The sequence below is a fragment of the Pseudochaenichthys georgianus genome, chromosome 7 (genome assembly GCF_902827115.2).
Source record: "Pseudochaenichthys georgianus chromosome 7, fPseGeo1.2, whole genome shotgun sequence".
NCBI classification, from domain to species: Eukaryota; Metazoa; Chordata; class Actinopteri; order Perciformes; family Channichthyidae; genus Pseudochaenichthys; species Pseudochaenichthys georgianus.
In genome coordinates, this window is record NC_047509.1 from 27461867 (window position 1) to 27482650 (window position 20784).

The window sequence follows — 20784 nt, forward strand, 5'->3', positions numbered from 1 at the left end:
AAAAAGACACCAGAGCCTGTTTTAGATATTGTAACTACGCAAGGAACAAAACTTGAAGTTGTTGCCTGTTACAAATACCTTGGTATCTGGCTTGATGATTGTCTCTCTTTTAAACTTCATGTCAATAACCTGCTTAAAAAAGCTGAGGGTTAGGCTAGGTTTCTTTTTCAGAAACAAGTCCTGTTTCTCGCTTGAGGCCAGAAAAAGGCTAGTCACTGTGACCTTTTTACCTGTGCTGGACTATGGTGATTTGTTGTATATGAATGCACCTGCCAATTACCTGAGCAAATTGGATGCTGCGTATCACAGTGCTCTGAGATTTGTCACAAATTGTAAAGCGCTTACACATCACTGTACACTGTATACCAAGGCAGGTTTACCATCACTCTCTGTACGGAGGCTCAGTCATTGGTACACGTTTATCTATAAAGCTATGTTGGGTAAACTCCCGTATTATATCTGCTCTCTGATAACACAGAGAGTTGCAAGCAGCTATTGTCTGAGGTCACATGATGTAGTCTTGTTAGATGTGCCAAGAGCAAGGACTGTCTTCGATAAGACAGCTTTTATGTGCGCAGCTCCACTTGCTTGGAACAATCTTCAGCAAGAATTGAAACTGAGCAATCTCATTCCTCTGCATGTTTTTAAAGCTAGGGTAAATGAAATGCTTGCTGATACAATGGGCACTTGTAAATGTCTATAACTATGTATCCTGTAAATATAATGTATAATGTCCTTTCAGTGGCGGCCGGCCCATAGGGGCGCTAGGGGCGCCGCCCCACCTCTTGCCAGATACAAAATAAAAAATAAAAATAAATATTAAATAAAAAAATATATATTTAAAAAATATATATATTTTAATTTTTAATGAACAAGGTAAATATCATACAATTAGTATCACAAAAATGTATAATCTACAATACAATCTCGTTTAAAATTGTGTTACGATGTCTAAAGTTACTGTTACGTTCCCTGGTAGATCTAGGGGTACCAAGGGAAGTAGCAACACAAAAGACAGCTGGACGAGAGAAAAAGGAGAGGAAACTCAATGCTGAAAGTTTAAGTGAGGTTTTAATAAGAACATAAGTGAGGCGGCTCACCAGCCAAATTACAACACAAGCTTACAATAACCAGCACACAACTAGGCTGTGTCTCACACAGAGACATGCTGCACACGTGCAGCCAGACGAGAAGGAGAGAAAGAAGGGGGCCTCACTGCCGTCCTCCTCCGGTCCTATATGGAAGTCCTGATTGTTAATTCGGATCACCTGGGGGGAGGCTGCACCTGGGGACAATCAGAGGGAGAGAGAGGAAAACACACACACACGACCACACACACACTACGGCACGTAACACTTCCCCCCATAAAACACACCTTATACTGCTCACCAGCAGCCAACACCGGAGCAACACATGGAACACACACAACACACACACCACTCACTGAACACAGATCCACATCGCTCTGAGCTAGGTCCACACCAACCGCTTCAGAGACGGAAACACCCACACCCACAGTACTGTCACAGACGGATGCAGAACTCAACTGCAACTCACCACTCTGTCGCATCGCAACCGGGTGCCGGTCTTTTGGCTTTTCCAGAGCCGCTGCCACCTGCTCCTTCCGAGCTACACACTCTGCCTCTAGATGACCAGGATCAAGACAAAAGAAACACACTCTCTTTTCCTTGGGTCCTGGAAGAGAGACAGAATGAGCATGTGTGGCACGCCTGTTACGAGCTTTCCGGAAACCAACACGATGAGGAGAATTGCTCTGAGCCAAAACACCACTGTGTGATAGCTCAAGCCCTTCCTCATCCGCCATAGTGGTGGCCTGCTTTCGCTTCCAAGCTGCACAGTCTGCTATCATGTGACCTGGGTCAAGACAAAAATAACACGCTCTGTCTAGCCTGGGACCTAACAATGGAACACTGGCACAGGGAACATCATCATCAGGAGCTCTCCGATAAGTGTCCCGCTGAGGAGGGTCCCGCTGAAACAAAACGCTCCTGTGCATCAGCGCACTCTCATCTGCCAGAGTGGCAGCCTGCTGAAGGGTAGTCACTCTCTGCTCATTCAGGTAGACTACCGTACGCTCCGGTACACAGTTTTTGAACTCCTCCAACAGCATCAGCTCACATACTGAAGCGATGTCATCCGCTGTACATGCTCTACACCACCTGTCAAAGAGGACTTTCTTCTCCCTCGCGAAGTCCACGTATGTTTGGCCAGAAGCTTTCTTCATGCCGCGAAAACGCTGCCTGTAGGCCTCAGGCACAAGCTCATATGCCCTGAGAATAGCACCTTTCACCTTGTCATACTCCAAACTATCCTCAACAGAAAGAGAAGAGCAAGCCTCCTGAGCCTTGCCGACTAGCTTGCACTGTACAAGTATGGCCCACACGTCGTCTGGCCAGCGCAGGGCAGCAGCAATGCGCTCAAATGCACCAAAGAACATCTCCACTTCCGACTCCAGAAAGACAGGGACCAGCTGAATGTTGCTACCAGCATCAAAAGCAGCAGCAGAACCTGAAGGTGTAACGGCAGAATCACCCACCACAGCTGCTTGGAGCTCTAGCTGACGCATCCGGACAGCAGTGTCTGCCTCCAACTTCCTGATCTCCAGCTCATGCTTCCTGATCTCCAGCTCCTGCTTCCTGCTCTCCAGCTCCCTCCTGAGCTGAAACTCTCGCTCACGCTCACGCTCCTCCCTCTCACACTGGAGACGAGCCATACGCACTTTTACCCTGGCATCTAATTTAGACCCCATAGCAACGGCTACTTACAAATATTATTATTTATTTACAAACTTCCCCAGATCCTGCCTACCAAACTTTACCTACCTATCTTCTGGAGCGTGCCGGGCTCGAGACGACTTTAAAGGCAACCATCAGCGGCCGAAACCCTGAATCGCCCCCAACAGGGAATGAATCCCCACCCAGGATTACCCCGAAAATAAAAAAGGCAAAATAAAAAATGAGTGCCTGAAGGAAGGACTGATTCAGTCCAGCTAGACACTCCCCTGTCTAAACTGAGGAAGCTGTTCAACAGTAAATCATTTCACAGCCAATTCTACACCTATATACACTACTGCTCACCACCACACACAATATCAACACTAACCAACAACCAAATACTCACTCTTTGTCTCAAAGATTGGACGAGCCCCCATGTTACGTTCCCTGGTAGATCTAGGGGTACCAAGGGAAGTAGCGACACAAAAGACAGCTGGACGAGAGAAAAAGGAGAGGAAACTCAATGCTGAAAGTTTAAGTGAGGTTTTAATAAGAACATAAGTGAGGCGGCTCACCAGCCAAATTACAACACAAGCTTACAATAACCAGCACACAACTAGGCTGTGTCTCACACAGAGACATGCTGCACACGTGCAGCCAGACGAGAAGGAGAGAAAGAAGGGGGCCTCACTGCCGTCCTCCTCCGGTCCTATATGGAAGTCCTGATTGTTAATTCGGATCACCTGGGGGGAGGCTGCACCTGGGGACAATCAGAGGGAGAGAGAGGAAAACACACACACACGACCACACACACACTACGGCACGTAACAGTTACTGATAAGTCACATGTTTCCTGCCTGGCCTTGCCCATGGCATTAGTTTATCATTACCGGGCGGAGCCCCCGAGCGAAACAGCAGCAACCAGCAGGTTGCAAAAGTCTCAATAGTAAACTGTGCCGCCGAAACATAATTTCAGCCAATCAGCGCCGTCAAATATTTTGGTCACGTGGGCGCTCACATTGGCGCCCATGTTGCTTACGTGCGTGGACGTGATTTGTTTTTTAGACTCTTGAGTAACCAAGGTGACGCAGTATTTGGATGAGAATGGTGTGCAGGTGGAGTCGCCTGAGCCTCGGTCCGCCCAAGAGCTACTCTCCAATCCTTTTGAAAGGAGAAGTTTGGGAGATAAATGTATACTTAAAGACCTTGGACCGGACCAACCCGATTTGTATATATCACAGCAGGCTCGTGAAAAAGACAACACGTATCAACACGTATCTCACATGGCTAGCTGGATGCAAACAGGTAAATGCTATCTTTTGTTTCACATGCTTGCTCTTCAAACAGCCGGTGACAGATACGATCTGTTCAGAAACTAGACAAAAGTTAAACAAGTACAAACCACAGACTGTCTGGGTCATGGAGAATACAGTCGCTGGTTTATTTATGTCTGTAGGCCGTTGTTGTGAGTGTGTACGGTCGGAGCATATATAGCGTTAGCTTAGCCAAGCTCCATTCAGGGAACAAGCATTCTAAAAGGTTTTCCGCCTGCCGTCTGTCTGCAGACTTGTCAAAGCATTAATTCATGGTTTTTACTAACCGGTATCAGTATGTTGTTACGTCGGCATCATTTAGAAACGTGTATTACAATTTAATCATGGTAAAATATGTTCATGTTGTTGTAGCTCCCGAGCCAGCGCGTCTTGTTTGAATGATGCGAGTAAACACAGCTGACAGCTGCGGTGAAACTCGAGCAACTAGAGCGATGCGATAGGAGCGTTTAGCGCGAAGCGAATATTCGCATTGCGTCCAGTCTGAACGCAGCATTAAAGCGAGCTCCACGCTGCACTGGAAACGCGCCATTACATCACCAGAAGTCCTAATTTAAGGGGTCATTTGTCCCAAAAAAAAATGTTTTACTCACTCTACAGCCGCCACTGTGTCCTTTATTGTTTTATGTTTCATGTGGAATCTATATGCTGCAGGTCTCCCTTGAAAAAGAGATCTATGATCTCAATGGGACCAATCTGGATAAATAAAGGTTTGAAATGAAATGAAATGAATACGGCACTAAACGACTGAGGAAACGATAACGGGTCCCAAGGTGGATAGAAAGGCATACGCAACTCTCTGGGGGGTCAAACGGCTCCGTGTGTGCGCCCTATCCGAACATTTTCAGATCACTGATAGTGATTGCGCAATAGCCCCGCCTCTCCCCACCTCTTCTGCTCACCTCCGCTTACCCCGCGCCAGTGCTGAAGTGTTTCGCCACCAACAACAATAACAATGGCGGATCGCAGAGTTGCTATCGTGCTCCGGACGCTATTGACCATGCTACAGTTGTTTGTGCAACATCTACAGCAATAATGATGAGGCAATAGCCCCGCCTCTCCCCACCTCTGCTGCTCACCCCCGCGTCAAAGTAAACTGCACACTGAATTCAGATTATTTATCTTTCTCTCGATATGGACATAAACGTGAGTGAAGTCTAATCTGACAGGACGGAGACACGCAGCTCTGCTCACCTGCAGCTCCTCCCGCTGCAGCAAAACACACACTTCAAGTCAGATCGTCACCCTTAGCTATTTTAATTACCTCTCAAACTCCCTAAACTAGTTATAAATATGTTTATTTTTACTGTCGGCCGGGTCACTCATTACTGGATCAGCTGAGAGAGGGAGGAAAAAGAGAGGCTCCGTGTATTTTATTATTATAATATATAGAGTCGTTATTCATTTGTTTTAAAGCTCAATAAATAACAAAGAAGACCTTTGACCGGCACTTTTATAATTTTGTACGGAAGATTTAAACTTTAATACACGTTGACTGGCGAAAAACTCTGCCCGGTTCCCTCGGCCCCCACCGCGGAGAATAAACAGAAGGGCAACCATGACAACCATGCTTCTTCGCTGCTTTTGTGGAGGAAGTTACAGCGCCACGTAGAGGCTCCTGCATATGTACTGCAGCTTCTCCAGCGGTTGGAGCTAAACGGAGCGGTCTCGTGTGGGCAGACACTATCCGGATAACTATTGCGTGTGGACGGAAGCTTGTTTGCGTTTGCGTTAATCCTATGCGTTTAGCCGTTTTCGTCCTCGTGTGGCCGCAGGATGATGCCATCGCCACGGTCCTTCACACAGCTGTGAGCCACCTAGAAGGCCCAGGCAACTATATTAGGATGCTGTTTGTCGATTTTAGCTCAGCTTTTAACACCATCATACCTGACATACTAGTGGAAAAACTGTCAAGCCTAGGTTTCCCCCCCATCTTATGCGCTTGGATTTATAATTTCCTAACAGACCGTCCTCAGACAGTGAAAATAGGCCCTTTTTGCTCCTCCACCCGCACCCTCAGCACTGGCTCCCCGCAGGGCTGCGTGCTGAGCCCTCTACTCTACACTCTCTACACACACGACTGCTCTCCCATTCACCCCTCTAACTCCATTATCAAATTTGCGGATGACACCACTGTGGTCGGCCAAATACATAAGGGAGACGACGAGTCGGCATACAGAGACGAGATCCTGAAGCTGTCTGCGTGGTGTTCATCAAATAATCTGTATCTGAACACAAGTAAAACAAAAAAAATCATCATAGACTTCAGAAAGCACCGTCCAGAACACGCCCCCCTTCACCTCAATGGAGAGAGAGTGGAGAGGGTCTCCACCTTTAAGTTCCTGGGGGTTCACATTTCGAAGAGCCTCAGCTGGACAGCACACACCACTGCAGCAGTTAAGAAGGCCCAGCAGCGACTACACTTCCTGAGGGTGCTTCGGAGAAACAGACTGAACAAGAAGCTGCTGGTGTCCTTCTACCGGGCGACCATCGAGAGCGTGCTGTCATACTCCATCTCGGGGTGGTATGCAGGATGCTCAGCTGCGGACAAGAAAGCCCTGCAGAGAGTGATCAGGATGGCAGAGAAAACCATCAGCTGCCCCCTGCCCTCTCTGGAACACATCTCCACCTCCCGCTGCCTCAGCAGAGCTAACAAAAGAATGGAGACAGCTCTCACCCAGGTCACAGACTGTTCTCTCTCCTGCCTTCTGGGAGGAGATGCAGGAGCTTCAAGTCACGGACAAACAGACTCAAAAACAGTTTCTACCCCTGGGCCGTCAGGCTGCTCAACCACCACACATAATAATAACTGTAACCATTCTCACACATGCACACACTTTTAATGCACTTTATATACTATTTTTGATGTCAATATTTTTAACTATTTATTCCCCCGTATGATTGTATGTCCTATTGCTGTGTTTTTTGGTGTTATGTATTTGTTTGTATATTTTTTGCACACCGGGACAGAGTTGCACTCTGCATCTCGTTATACTCTGTGTATAGTGACAATAAAAGGCTTTAACTTTAACTTTAGCTAAGCAACACAGAGTACAAAATATGCTGTTTTATAAATGATAGATTTTAATCATCCTAGTTGTATAAATCATCACGTTACTATGAAAAAACCACATGTCCATGTCATTTTAAGATTATAAAATATAGCTTAAGTAACCAGCAACATATATTAGTTTCTATTGCCAATAATATCTTAATTCTAGGGTTTTGGTTACAATATCTAACAAAGAATTAAACTGAATTCCTTAGGCAAGGCAAGTTTATTTATATAGCACCTTTCAACACAAGGCAATTCAAAGTGCTTTACAAAAAACGAAAGACATTAAGAAACACTCACTATAACCACTAATTGCTTACAAAATCTTTATAATAAATGACATTAAATAGAAAAACATCAGAAGAAAGAATGGCCAGAGGGAGATATATGTATATTCTATAATTGTGTTTTTTGTGATGAAAATGTTTTATATAACTGTGAGTCATGCTACAGATCATCACTGTGGCTTCTCTCCATCTGGGTCTAATGGGCATGAGTCTACTCAACGTGTGTGTGAACATGTATATGTGTGTTTGTGCATCCCTCACCAGTATAAGTTCCCACGGTATGGCGACAGGCAGCTTGTTCTTAAAGCGCTCATTCAGCATCTTGCCTCCGATTAGTATCACCATGGAAACCACAGAGACTGACAGCGCTCCTGGTACAGCGCTGGTCACTCCGAGCAAAACATCCTTTAAAGTCTGGAAGAAAACACACACACACACACACACACACACACACACACACACACACACACACACACACACACACACACACACACACACACACACACACACACACACACACACACACACACACACACACACACACACACACACACACACACACACACACACACACACACACACACACACACACACACACACACACACAGTGTGTTTTCCTTCGGTGTGAACTTCTCCACTGCACAATAGAAGTTATGGTCTAAGGAGAGGGAAGAAAACTACAACCTGCAAATACTGATAAGCAACCAAACCCAGCCTACACCTTAAAGGTCCCCTATTATACTGTTTTTCATCAATATATTATAGGTCTCAGATATATACAAAACATGTCTCTGAAGTGTTTGGCTCCAAATACCAAACATATCACCCATTGCAGCATCCCATAATCCCCTCTGTTTCAGCCCTGTTTCAAAAGTGCTGATTCTCTGTCTGTTACTTTAGATGAAAATAAGGAGCCACTCCCCTCTGAGAGATATTTGGTAAAAAAGAACACAAAGTTGCTCTAGGAGGAGATTCAGGTGATACGGTGGGGGGGGGGGTACCTTGGTTGGTGATTGGCTAATGGTTACACAACCAGAAAATCGTTATGACATCATAAAGTGGCCAAAATCTGATCAGCTCATTTTCAGACAGGTTTTTATATAAATGGATCAGGACCAAAAGTGTGCAAATCTTTTTTCCTGAAACTTTCAGAATCTCTTTACACAGAGGGGACACATGCTTATGTATAAAAGACATGAAAAAGTGGATTTTGCATAATAGGTAACCTTTAAATTCCTGCAAATCCAACTTTTATGAACCTCTGTAGTGCCAAGAATAAATACACCGCTCTCTCCAGCTGAGAGAGGACTGCAGAGGTCAGGGATCAGCTGCTATAGGAGAGCGTATGGTTGTAAATTATTGCCCGAGGATGCTCTGACAGTGTTGGACTGACCCAGGCTGAAGGCAGCAGTCCAGTGTATCTCTGTGCAGGTATTCCAGTCATTAGGGGCAGCTGCAGGGCGATCACATGCAGACCCCCTGCTGTGGTGTAGCCCCTGATGACAGGATCAGACAGCCATCGACACACACCGCCTCCACGCAGCAGGTACAGCAGGAGCTGAGGACACACACACACACTCAGTTTAGAGTTTCCTATAGATCTGTGTGGAGGAAATTCTTAAGAGAAACTGATAAATTATGCATGGGCAAAGTTTGTCTTTTATTATATTAAAAAAGTCAATATACAATTGAAATCTATCTCAAATGCAGGAACAGAGCAACTTCATCCTCAGAGGATAAAGAAGTTTTGCACACAGCTTACAGTCCCACTATATATTCATGAAATGAAACAGCCAACTGGTCCTACATCCCGTCATTAAACCATAAAACGCCCTTGTCCATAACCATTTACAAATCCACCTTTTTCACTTCCTTTTGCCCTCCTGAAATGTAAATCCTAAATGTATCTCTGTTAAACACATACAAGACTAAAAATACAATTTAACAGTGTAAAAGGCAATCAGAGTATACTATATGTTTCAAATGATTATATGATCATTTGACACGACAATCTGTTTCTAATATATGTGCTGTTTATTTGATTATGACAACTTTTACGTCACAATGCATGTCTCCCACACATTCAAGAGGAGGGAGAGAGGCAATACTTTTAATTTGTACAGTTTCAAAGCAGGTTGTGTGTGTGTACTATAATATACATAAGGATACAAATACGTGATACTTTATTGAATGTCTGCAGGGGACTTCTGTCTTCTCCTGCTTGTCTTGAACCTGAGCTGCACAGCAATGACTATGAGCCTGTTCCTTCTGTTTGTCCATGTATTGTCTAATGCAGTGGTTCTCAAATCTCATCCCAATCCCAAACCACGCCCTACACCCTACCCCTACACACTCCCCCTCCGCGACGGAGTGAACTCCGTGGGAGTGACACATGAGGCTCCCTCCTGTCAGATGGAGGGAGTAAATACAGCGGCAAGCTTCTTGGACTAAACATTTAAATTAATAACTTAAATAAAACTCCAAACATCTTTAATTGTGTTACTTTTTTGTAAAGCTCTTTTAGTTTTAAACCTGATGTTTATAAGCTTCTTAGTTTTTGCAACAGTCTGTAAATATATACAACTTTATAAGCGCCACTTAAATTACTCCGTTCTCCGCTTGTAATTATGCCGTTACAATCTTCAAAGTTGTAGGCCTATTTATCATCTGAATTTTGCCGAAACAAGTTTAATATTTTTAACAGGGGCCTACGGAGATCGGGGGCCTATCATGAGCCAATAATTAAAGAAATTAAAAATTAAAATATATATATTTTTTTTCAGGTGTTTTTTAAAAATGTTAAATAAACAAAGTCTTGGCTTTCAGAATATGAAACTTTTATTTCCACAATCACACAATAAATAAATGTTTGAAGCTTGTAAAGGGAAGATGACAGCTCTCACTCGCCACCCTGCACTTCCACAGCGCCGCCCCCCCTCCCTCCGGCTGAAATTATTAATGTAAGGCGTATAGCAATCATAGATAACACGGCAGGGTCCGTTAAAGTTTGTTTTCATCTGATTTCAATTAAACAAAGTCTTGGCTTTCAGAATATTAAACTTGTTTCGGCAAATTCAGATGATAAATACAACTTTGAAGCTTGTAACGGCATAATTACAAGCAGAGAACGGAGTAACTTGACGTCACAGCAGGCATAACAACAGCCGGTGTTTCTCGTGAGTGTTTTCCCCGGGAAGCAAACACAATACACACAAATGCAAAATTACACAAACACACACACTTATACACACACACACACACACACACACACACACACACACACACACACACACACACACACACACACACACACACACACACACACACACACACACACAGACGCACACTCGTGAGCTTCCCCCAGACCAGTAATCCAAACGCAAATATCTTCCCTCCATACTATTTTGATCATTTGCTCCGCTAATCAATCAGATCGATGGATTCCAGAGATGACTCCGAAACAGTCAGTGGGCACCACTTAACAGCCAATCAGAATGAGAATATGTTTCACATGTGATTTATTCAAATTGCGAGTGATTGAGTGACAGAAGAAGGTTGTTTAGGAGAAAATGTCGGAGAAGAAAAAGTTTGAGAGTGGCGCTCGGAAAAGGACATTGTTGAGGGAAAAGGTGTTTCGAGACAAGCAGCTATTACAAAACATGCCAAAGCTTACAGGTTATTTTAAACCTGTAGGCCAGGATGAGGAGGAAGGACAGATGAGTTCTGTACCGAGCGGCAGCGGTGCCGGCCGCGGGGCCTCGGAGCCAAGTAGGCCGTCTGGTTCTGATAGCGATGGAGTAGCTGGAGAGGAAAAACAGACAGGAGGGACATTATCCGTTGGAGGAGATGGGAGGACGACGAGGACTTGCTACGTGGAGGGGAGCCAACGGCAACCGGACAGATACATGAGGGAGGCCCGATACGTCACTCATCTGGAGGAGAGGACCAGGCGCGCGTAGAGCAGAGTGGAGAAGTGCGATCAGAGGCTATAAATGACTTTGATTTGTTGTTTAAATAGGGGGCCTACAAAAACTATCAGCCCCAGGGCCTGATGGCAGGTTAAGGCGGGCTTGTACACCTTACATTCATAATTTCAGCGGGAGGGAGGGGGAGCGGCGCTGAGGAACAGCAGAGTGGCCAGTGAGAGCTGTCATCTTCCCTTGACAAGCTTCAAACATGCCTGTAGCTAGTGAGATTGAATATAACAATCAAAAATAACAAAATATACACTAGATCAGATCGCGTTTTAGATGCGACTTTAGAGTAGAGGGGAATTATTGAAACGGGATTTGTACAGTTTTCCGCGGCATCTGCGCCCTTGCCTCTGAGAGACTCAGGTGAGCTAAATGACTCTCTGAGTGTTTAGATAGTTCACTTTAGTCTTGCATTCACACCTAATAGTCCGCTTCTCTGGTACGCACCAGGCGACAGTTTGTTTCATTTTTCAGAAGTTTCGGTTTGCGTTCACACGGGAAAAACCAACCCAGTCTCATAAAAAAACGTGTAATAACTACGTTGGTCCACAACGTAGGGCGTAGTATTTCTACAAAAACGCCTCTGAAATTGTAAGACCCCTACGTTTTTTTTCACCATTCATTCCAATGGCTGGGGTCTATGTCACGTGATCTTCAAATGTCTCCCTGCAGAAAATAAAAACATGGCCGAACTTCGTTTTATTCTCGGTGTAAAATGCCTATTTTAAAGTTAGTTTGGCCATTAAAATGCGTTTTGATGTCATTTGATGCGAGAAATATGAGTTGTTATTTCAGATTATGTGTGCAGTGGATGCACATGATCTTTAGTTTGCTAGTTATTACGAAGATTACTTCAGGAAATTGTGTCTATACAACATTTTCATTGTCACCAAGGTGGTTGCTAGGGATGCTGCTATCGATATTATTTCTGTTATGTTGTATAACTGTTTAATGGTGTTATCTTTATTGCTACCCCCTTCCCCGTCAATGTATAGTGTTGGTCCACAGCGCAAACGTATTAGTTTAACAAAATCCGCATCTAAAATGGTGGCATAGATACGTTATTTTCCCCTGTGCAATTCTCAATTTACTCAACAATAACACATCATTATCCTTGTGTTTATTTATTTGTTTGATTAATAAACACAAGTTGGAGTCCGTCAGGACCGAGGGTCGGAGCAGCTCATTTGCTTTACAGAATATTACACCCGGAAGTAAGTATTCTCTCCACTTCGCTTTATAAACCCCGTGATAGTCCTCAAGCTCTATGATTGGAGAGTGTGCCGAGCGTCGAACAGCACTTGAAATGGGATGGAACCACGGCAGACTGTCCAAAACTGGATTTGAACAGGTCCACCCCGTCCCCCCCTCCCCCAGCCTGTCCCCAGAACTACACATGCTGGCTATTGTGTTTCGCAACATGCTCTATGGCACTCCTCTACTGGGAGTTGTAGTTTTAAAAGACGTTTTCGTATTTCCCATACTAAGAAGTGGCCAGTATTAAACTCATTTCATTTCAAACCTTTATTTAACGAGATTGGTCCCATTGAGATCATAGATCTCCTTTTCAAGGGAGACCTGCAGCATATAGGTTCCACATGAAACATAAAACAATAAAGGACATAATACATTATATTTACAGGATACATTTACATAGTTATAGACATTTACAAGTGCCCATAGTATCAACAAGCATTGTTCCAAGCAAGTGGAGCTGCGCACATAAAAGCTGTCTTACCTAAGACAGTCCTTGCTCTTGGCACATCTAACAATACTACATCATGCGATCTCAGACAATAGCTGCTTGCAACTCTCTGTGTTATCAGAGAGCAGATATAATACGGGAGTTTACCCAACAAAGCTTTATAAATAAACGTGTACCAATGACTGAGCCTCTTTACAGTAAGTGATGGCAAACCTGCCTTGGCATACAGGGTACAGTGATGCGTAAGTGCTTTACAATTTGTGACAAATCTCAGTGCGCTGTGATAGGTGGCATCTAACTTGTTCAGGCAATAGGCAGGTGCATTCATATACAAGTACAACACATCACCATAGTCCAGCACAGGTAAAAAGGTCACAGTGACTAGCCTTTTCCTGGCCTCAAGCGAGAAACAGGACTTGTTTCTGAAAAAGAAACCTAGTCTAACCCTCAGCTTTTTAAGCAGGTTATTGACATGAAGTTTAAAAGTAAGACAATCATCAAGCCAGATACCTAGGTATTTATAACAGGTAACCACTTCAAGTACTTGTCCTTGCATAGTAACAATATCCAAAATAGGCTCTGGTGTCTTTTTAGCTTTTGAAAATAGCATTACCTTAGTTTTATCAACATTTAAAAGAAGCTTAAGTTCAGAGAGCTGAGTCTGAATAATGTTAAAAACAGCCTGTAATTTAACACCAGCCTCCTGAATGAGGGACCTGCACAGTACATCACGGTATCGTCCGCATAAAAATGTAAAGTAGCTTCATTCACATTTTCACCTACACTGTTGATATATATGGAAAATAAAAGTGGACCTAAAACAGAACCTTGAGGAACACCATTAGCAATGTTTAACCACTCAGAAGACAGCCCATCAAAATGAACACATTGGGACCTTTCAGAGAGGTAGTTTACAAACCACCCCACTGCATGGCTGGATATGCCAATACTGAGTAGCCTCTGCTTTAAGATGCGATGATCGACGGTATCAAACGCTTTGGAAAGGTCAATAAATAGAGCTGCACAACTCTGCTTATTATCTAAAATACTCGTAATGTCAATCACCACTTTCATTGTCGCAGTGATGGTGCTGTGTTGCTTTCTGAAGCCTGACTGATGTTTAGACAGGATGTCATTTGTACATAAAAACTCCTTTACCTGTTCACTCACTCGGCGTTCGAGCACCTTCGCCAGAACTGACAATTTAGAGATTGGCCTATAGTTATTTAAAATAGTTGCCTCCCCTCCTTTTAGCAAAGGCAATACATAAGCTGACTTCCATACTTTTGGAAATGCATTTGTGCTGAGGGAGAGGTTACAAAGAGTAGTAAGAGGAAGAGCAACAAAATCTGCAGCTATCTTTAAAAAGAAAGGCTCTACGTTGTCCGGGCTAGCCGGTTTCTTAGGATCTAGCTTAGATAAGGCTTCATGAACAACATTGACAGTAAAAGGAGTAAAACTGAAAGGGTTTTCCAGACCACATTGTTCAGAGTCACGGATTGGGGTGTTCACAGAAGCAGAGTTAGAAACAGAATCAAACATAGAACCGCAGGACACAAAATGCTCATTAAAGCAATTTAGCATAGTAGCCCTGTCCGATATAGAGCCAGATGCTGTGGTAAGGCACGGAGGTAGATCATTACGGATTTCACCGGTGGATATCGATTTTATGGCTTTCCAAAATTTCCTAGGATTATTTAGGTTTTCTGTGGTAACTGATAAATAGTACTTCAACTTTGCACTTTTGACATTTGAAGTGAAGCTATTCCTTAGCTGCCTAAAACACAGCCACTCTATCTCTGAGCCTGATTGCCTAGCCTTTGCCCAGGCCTTGTTTCTCTCATGAAGGAGACTGGACAGTTCAGCAGAAAACCAAGGATTGTCTCGTCCCTTCACTCTAAATGTACGCAGGGGTATGTCTATCAATGATCTCCATAAAACCAAGATAAAAATAAGATCATGCAGTTTCTACATCAGCACACAGATCGATTTTTCCCCAATCAAACCCAAATAGATCATGAACAAAACCCTGCTCCACAAAATGTTTTATGTCTCTCTTAATAATAATACGAGGTTTAACCTTTTGAACCTTAGTGTCCCTAATTGTGGCTACAACACAGTGATCACTCAAATCATTCGCAAATACTCCCACAGATGAATATTTATAGGGAGCATTAGTTAAAATGAGATCAATTAGGGAGGATTTATTAGGGGACTTAATGTTAGGGCAAGTAGGACTGTCAACAATCTGAGTAACATTCAAAGAGATACAAAGGTTTTTTAAATCCTCTGACACTGCAGTTAACCAGTCCCAGTTAAAATCTCCAAGTAGCACTATTTCCTTGTAGTCTAGTTGCGATAAAAGATTTGCTAGCGAAGACAAGGAGTCCTTGCCAGCTGAGGGGGGTCTGTAACAGCCCACCACCATGACCTGTTGCCACTTCTATAAGGCTAAAAATTCGAATTGCTTACTGATCGATTTGGAAACTAATGTGGTTACACTGAACTTATTCTTAACATAAATGGCAACGCCACCACCTTTATTAGGCCGGTCGGAACGATACACATTATAACCATTTAAGGCAATGTCAGAGGCCAAAATAGATTTATTTAGCTATGTTTCTGATAAAACAATGACGTCAGCGTCAGTCGAGCTCGCCCAGATGCGGACAAAATCTAGTTTACCTAACAGACTGCGCACATTCAAGTGGATGAAACCCAACCCAGACCTAGCTTTAAAATCAGCAGGCGTAGCGATCTGACTACTACTACAGGGCGGACCAGGGTTAGGTTGTACATTTCCTGACAGTAATAACAACAACAAAAACAGGCATCTTTTCCTCTTAAACGACACACATATATTGTCATCTACTTTAGAAACACCGGAAAAGTCTGCAAGAGTGTGATTTGAGCTTAAGAAGCAGTCCTGAAGAACCATCATCGCAGGAAAACAAAAAAGACAAACATATTTTGTCGAGCAGATTGTCTGTGACAAGGCAACCGGTAATTCACTAGCAAGAACCACGCCACAACAGTGTGATGTTTGTAAGTTTATTGAAGTAACATGTGAATGATATGAGGGGGGTGAAGGGATGATCTGGGAGGACGAGCTGTGGTCCATGCAGTGGGAGACTCAGAGTGGGGGTTCCGTCTCCAGCATGATCTGCGTGGGCTGATTACGGGCCCCCAGACAATACCTGGAATTAAAATGTTAGTATATACAGTATATAAATATGCAGTTTAAATATAAATGTTGACGGGCAGAGGATGTTGGGATGGAGGGATGTAGGGATGTAGGGATGAGGGATGTAGGGATGAGGGATGTTGGGATGAAGGGATGTTGGGATGAAGGGATGTAGGGATGAAGGGATGAGGGATGTTGGGATGAAGGATGTAGGGATGAGGAATGGAGGGCTGTAGGGATGTTGAGGGAGGGAAGAAGGGATGGATGGATGTATCGCTCGGTGTGAGTCGGAAGGGGAACTGTATGGGTAGAAGGGAGAGGGAGGGTGGGTTGAAAGGATGGAGACAAGCAGTGGCCGGAAGTTTTGCCGGATATAAATAGGGGTGCCCGTGGTTTGAGGCAGAGTTTTAGGCGTGACCATGCTCCTGAACCTATGTTAACAATTTAACCTCATTTCACTAGCAGGAACCACGCCACAACAGTGTGATGTTTGTAAGTTTATTGAAGTAACATGTGAATGATATGAGGGGGGTGAAGGGATGATCTGGGAGGACGAGCTGTGGTCCGTGCAGTGGGAGACTCAGAGTGGGGGTTCCGTCTCCAGCATGATCTGCGTGGGCTGATTACGGGCCCCCAAAAGAGTTGGATTAAAGCAGCTGACTTAAGCCTGTGCGTGTCTGAGATCATTGAGATTGTTGCGGATGTAAGCGTGATACGCTTGGGATGACGAGCGGCCGAGGGCCTAGATGGTTGGATAAGAGATGCCCGGTCTATCTGTGGACGCTGCGCCAATGCGGAAGGAATGGCTCGAATAGTATTCTGAGCATATCCCCAAAATAAGCAACACATTGTGGAAGTGTTTCTGGAACCAGAAACGTGTGGCCGTTTTCCCTGTTTCAGTGAGAAAGAGTGGGCGTTGAGGCGTTACGTATGCATCGTACCTTGCGCTGAGGTTTTTGGTTAGTGGCTCGTATGGCTGGGATACGAGTTCAGGCGGAAGATGTGGATGGGGAAAGAAATTCCCAGCTGATCCGTTTTACTCCGGAGTGTGAATATGAGAGTCGTTTGCCGTGGAGGGCTAACAGCTGCCGTTTCGTGCATCTGTCTGCCTGTAAGTAGTTTGACAAGAGGAGAGTGATGCGCTGTAATTTCTCTGAGGATAGAGAAGCCTGGAAAGACATTAAGTCCAGGGTGATGCCTAGAAACTCAATGGAGGTTGTAGGCCCTGAGGTTTTCTCTTCAGACAGAGGAATGCGAAGGTCTGCAAAATATTTGTATGAGTGTGCTCAGCCCGTGGCAGGGGGGTGAGGATGGTGGAGTGACCGTGAGAAAGTCGTCGAGAAGATGGAGTCTGTGGTTGTTTGGGGACTATCGAATGGCCTATCATGAATCCTTCTTTGACTTCTTTGGCCAGTAAGGTGTCGAAGGTGTGAGGTTCTGTTAAAGCGGACTGAAGGTTGTGGCAGATGTGAGATGTGTCAGGCAGTATTGCTATGCCTGGGTGGAAACCATGGGTGAAGCCATTGGTGAGAAAGTAAACAGACTATCTGTATGATTCGCTGAGGCCGTAGCTAAATTGCTTATCTTGACGGGTGTGCTGAGGTGCCGTGCTAGTCAATCTGCTGATGTAGTTGTGAGTGTGAGTGTGAGACTCCTAGATATGACGTACAGGACCAACCCTGACGTTTGTTTATCTCCTTTAAGGACATAGGCTGCTTGAGCCATAATGTTATTGTTCCCATTCTGTGACCGGTCTGTTGTTGTGGGTGCACTGGGACACTTCCTTCTTTGTTGTTTGTGGACTCCAGGGTATGACATCCTCAAGGCCATAAGTGACGGACGCAAGTGACTCAGTGTGCCCAACTGGTTAAACTATCTTATCAAGATATGTTTATTACTCTCTGTGAAACCAGTTAAATGGGCTAACAAGAGAGAGGTTCTCCAGAATTGACATGGCAACTCTCCCGTGCAGTCTCACCGTGACTGCTGTGATTTGTGATGTGAATCCTCCGTCCGTAACTCCAAATAAACCTCCAGTGTTTGACATCAAAGCTCCTGCTCTACCGTGTCTCTTTCCTGAGTCGGTGACTCCCACTACATTGCTACCCAGAAGTTTCTACTACAGTGAGGGCAGGTGCTCCTGGCATGAGCACTGCCGCAGAAAGAGCAGATGTGCATGAGGCAGCAGCTAGAAAAAGAGCAGCCTAGGTAATTGAAATTGTTGCACACCATCCTGCCTCCCTGCGGGTGAGGCGTTGCGTGATGGAGAGGAAAGTGAGTGAGGTGTTTGAGATGGTGGAGAGCTGACTAAGCATGCTAAGGCCGGGTGGGAGGGGGCTCCGCATAATTGGCAAGAGAGGGATGTGCGTGCTGCGAAGATGCGGCAGTAACGCTTGGAGTCCGGAGCGCCCTGGTATGTTCCCTGGTTGAACTGCTTGATGCAGCCGGCGGCTTGGCTAGCGAAGTTTATTTTATTATTTGTATTATTTTTCCTGAGAGAGAGACCGGAGCGTCTACTCGCGGCGAGGGTCAGAGAGAGAGAGACCGGAGCGTCTGCTCACAGCGAGGGTCGGAGAGAGAGAAACCGGAGCATCTGCTCACTGCGAGGGTCAGAGACAGAGAGACCGGAGCGTCTGCTCACTACAAAGTTCAGAGAGAGAGAGACCGGAGCATCTGCTCACTGCAAGGGTCGGAGAGAGAGAGACCGGAGCATCTGCTCACTGCAAAGTTCAGAGAGAGTGAGACCGGAGCATCTGCTGGATAGACCAGTTGGGAAAAAGGTACTGGTTGGCGCGGTGGTTGGCTCTGGAGCCCACCGTGGTATCCCCGGGGTGAAAGCAGGCCTCTGCAACAGCAGAACCAGGTGTAAATACAGCCTATCTACCAATTGGATCAAATATAAAAGTCAGCCGAATTAGTATTGATACTGCAAGGAGACGTATTGTGTGAAAAGAAATGTAAGATGTTGTTTAATTGTTGATATATTTATGATCCATGTAACGTTTTCAGTGTTGGCGACAGTTCCTCATGTTTGTCTAGAAGTCTTCTCATCAGGGCTCTATAAATAGAGAACTACGGCAGATATGTAATATTTAATGCAGCCGAACCATGCATTACAATGCCGTTATGTGATGACCTCCAAAGAGAAAAGCAAGCACACTCGGAATAAAGTGTTTTCGGTCTGTTTCCGGTATTTGTTTATAACGATGTGATGTGAGATGTGAGACTGGAATTGCACAGGGGAAAAAACGTATCTATGCCACAATTTTAGATGCGGATTTTGTTAAACTAATACGTTTGCGCTGTGGACCAACACTATACATTGACGGGGAAGGGGGTAGCAATAAAGATTACACCATTAAACTGTTACACAACATAACAGAAATAATATCGTTAGCAGCGTCCCTAGCAACCACCTTGGTAACAATGAAAACGTTCTATCGACACAATTCCCTGAAGTAATCTTCGTAATAACTAGCAAACTAAAGATCATGTACATCCACTGCACACATAATCTGAAATAACAACTCATATTTCTCGCATCAAATGACATCAAAACGCATTTTAATGGCCAAAGTAACTTTAAATAGGCATTTTACACCGAGAATAAAACGAAGTTCGGCCATGTTTTTTTTTCTGCAGGGAGAAATGTGAAGATCACGTGACATAGACACCAGCCATTGGAATGAATGGTGAAAAAAACCGTAGGGATCTTACAATTGCACAGGCATTTTTGTAGAAATACTACGTCCTACGTTGTGGACCAACGTAGTTATTACACGTTTTTTTATGAGACTGGGTTGGCAAAACTCAAACGGACTATAAACTTTAAACACAAGTCATGTGCACGGAAATGCTGTTCAACAATTGGTGAGACATTAAGGGGGTAAAAACGCAAATCCCGGCAATTTCTACCGGAGCCTCCGCCATGGAGCATCGGCACTTTTGGCAGGTTATTCTCATGCTGCTGTTAATCTGGAGATCAACAGACACTAGCGGCCCGCGCATATGATTATATAATCAGACAATGTCCGTTAAAAAACATTATAACGTAATGAGAGACGTTCTGCAGTAAGGAGGGGCGTTTCACCGACGACAGGTGTTCTTACTTTTATGTAGTTGACGGAGCATTTTTACTTTACACGACACTGTTCAACACTTAATTCTGCTTCACTCTTTAAATTAACAACCGCGGATGTCTTGAAAGACTCTTTCGCTAAAGATTTTTGAAGACATCCGCATGCTTGTGACACGTAAATACTACGCTTCCTATGTTTTGGTGCGGACTGCGTTCACACCAGCGGTGAACCGCTCCAGAGCTCGCAAGCAAGCGTTCCGAGACCACCTATTTCCACCAGAGTCCAGTTGTTTAGTTCACTTCAGAGGTCTCGGACTCTTCACACCGACCCAAATGAACCGCACCAAGCGGCTAAACGCACCAGGGTTAGATTCAACCGGACTATAAAAGGCAGGTGTGAATGCGCCGTTATCTCAGTGGGTCTCAAACGGTTTG

At 44.5% G+C, this 20784-nt stretch overlaps 1 protein-coding gene across 1 annotated transcript in view; it reads right to left on the reverse strand.

Annotated features, from left to right (window-relative positions):
- Positions 1–20784, reverse strand: part of LOC117448903 (solute carrier family 26 member 6-like) — a 35799-nt gene that overhangs the window by 9739 nt on the left and 5276 nt on the right. The window contains exons 4-10 of the mRNA XM_071203584.1: positions 8802–8966; positions 7670–7822; positions 6547–6701; positions 6218–6294; positions 3427–3495; positions 3142–3228; positions 2026–2529 (exon numbers count right to left, since the gene is read on the reverse strand). Coding sequence (XP_071059685.1) covers positions 2026–2529; positions 3142–3228; positions 3427–3495; positions 6218–6294; positions 6547–6701; positions 7670–7822; positions 8802–8966 — 1210 coding nt within the window. The remainder of the gene's footprint in view (positions 1–2025; positions 2530–3141; positions 3229–3426; positions 3496–6217; positions 6295–6546; positions 6702–7669; positions 7823–8801; positions 8967–20784) is intronic.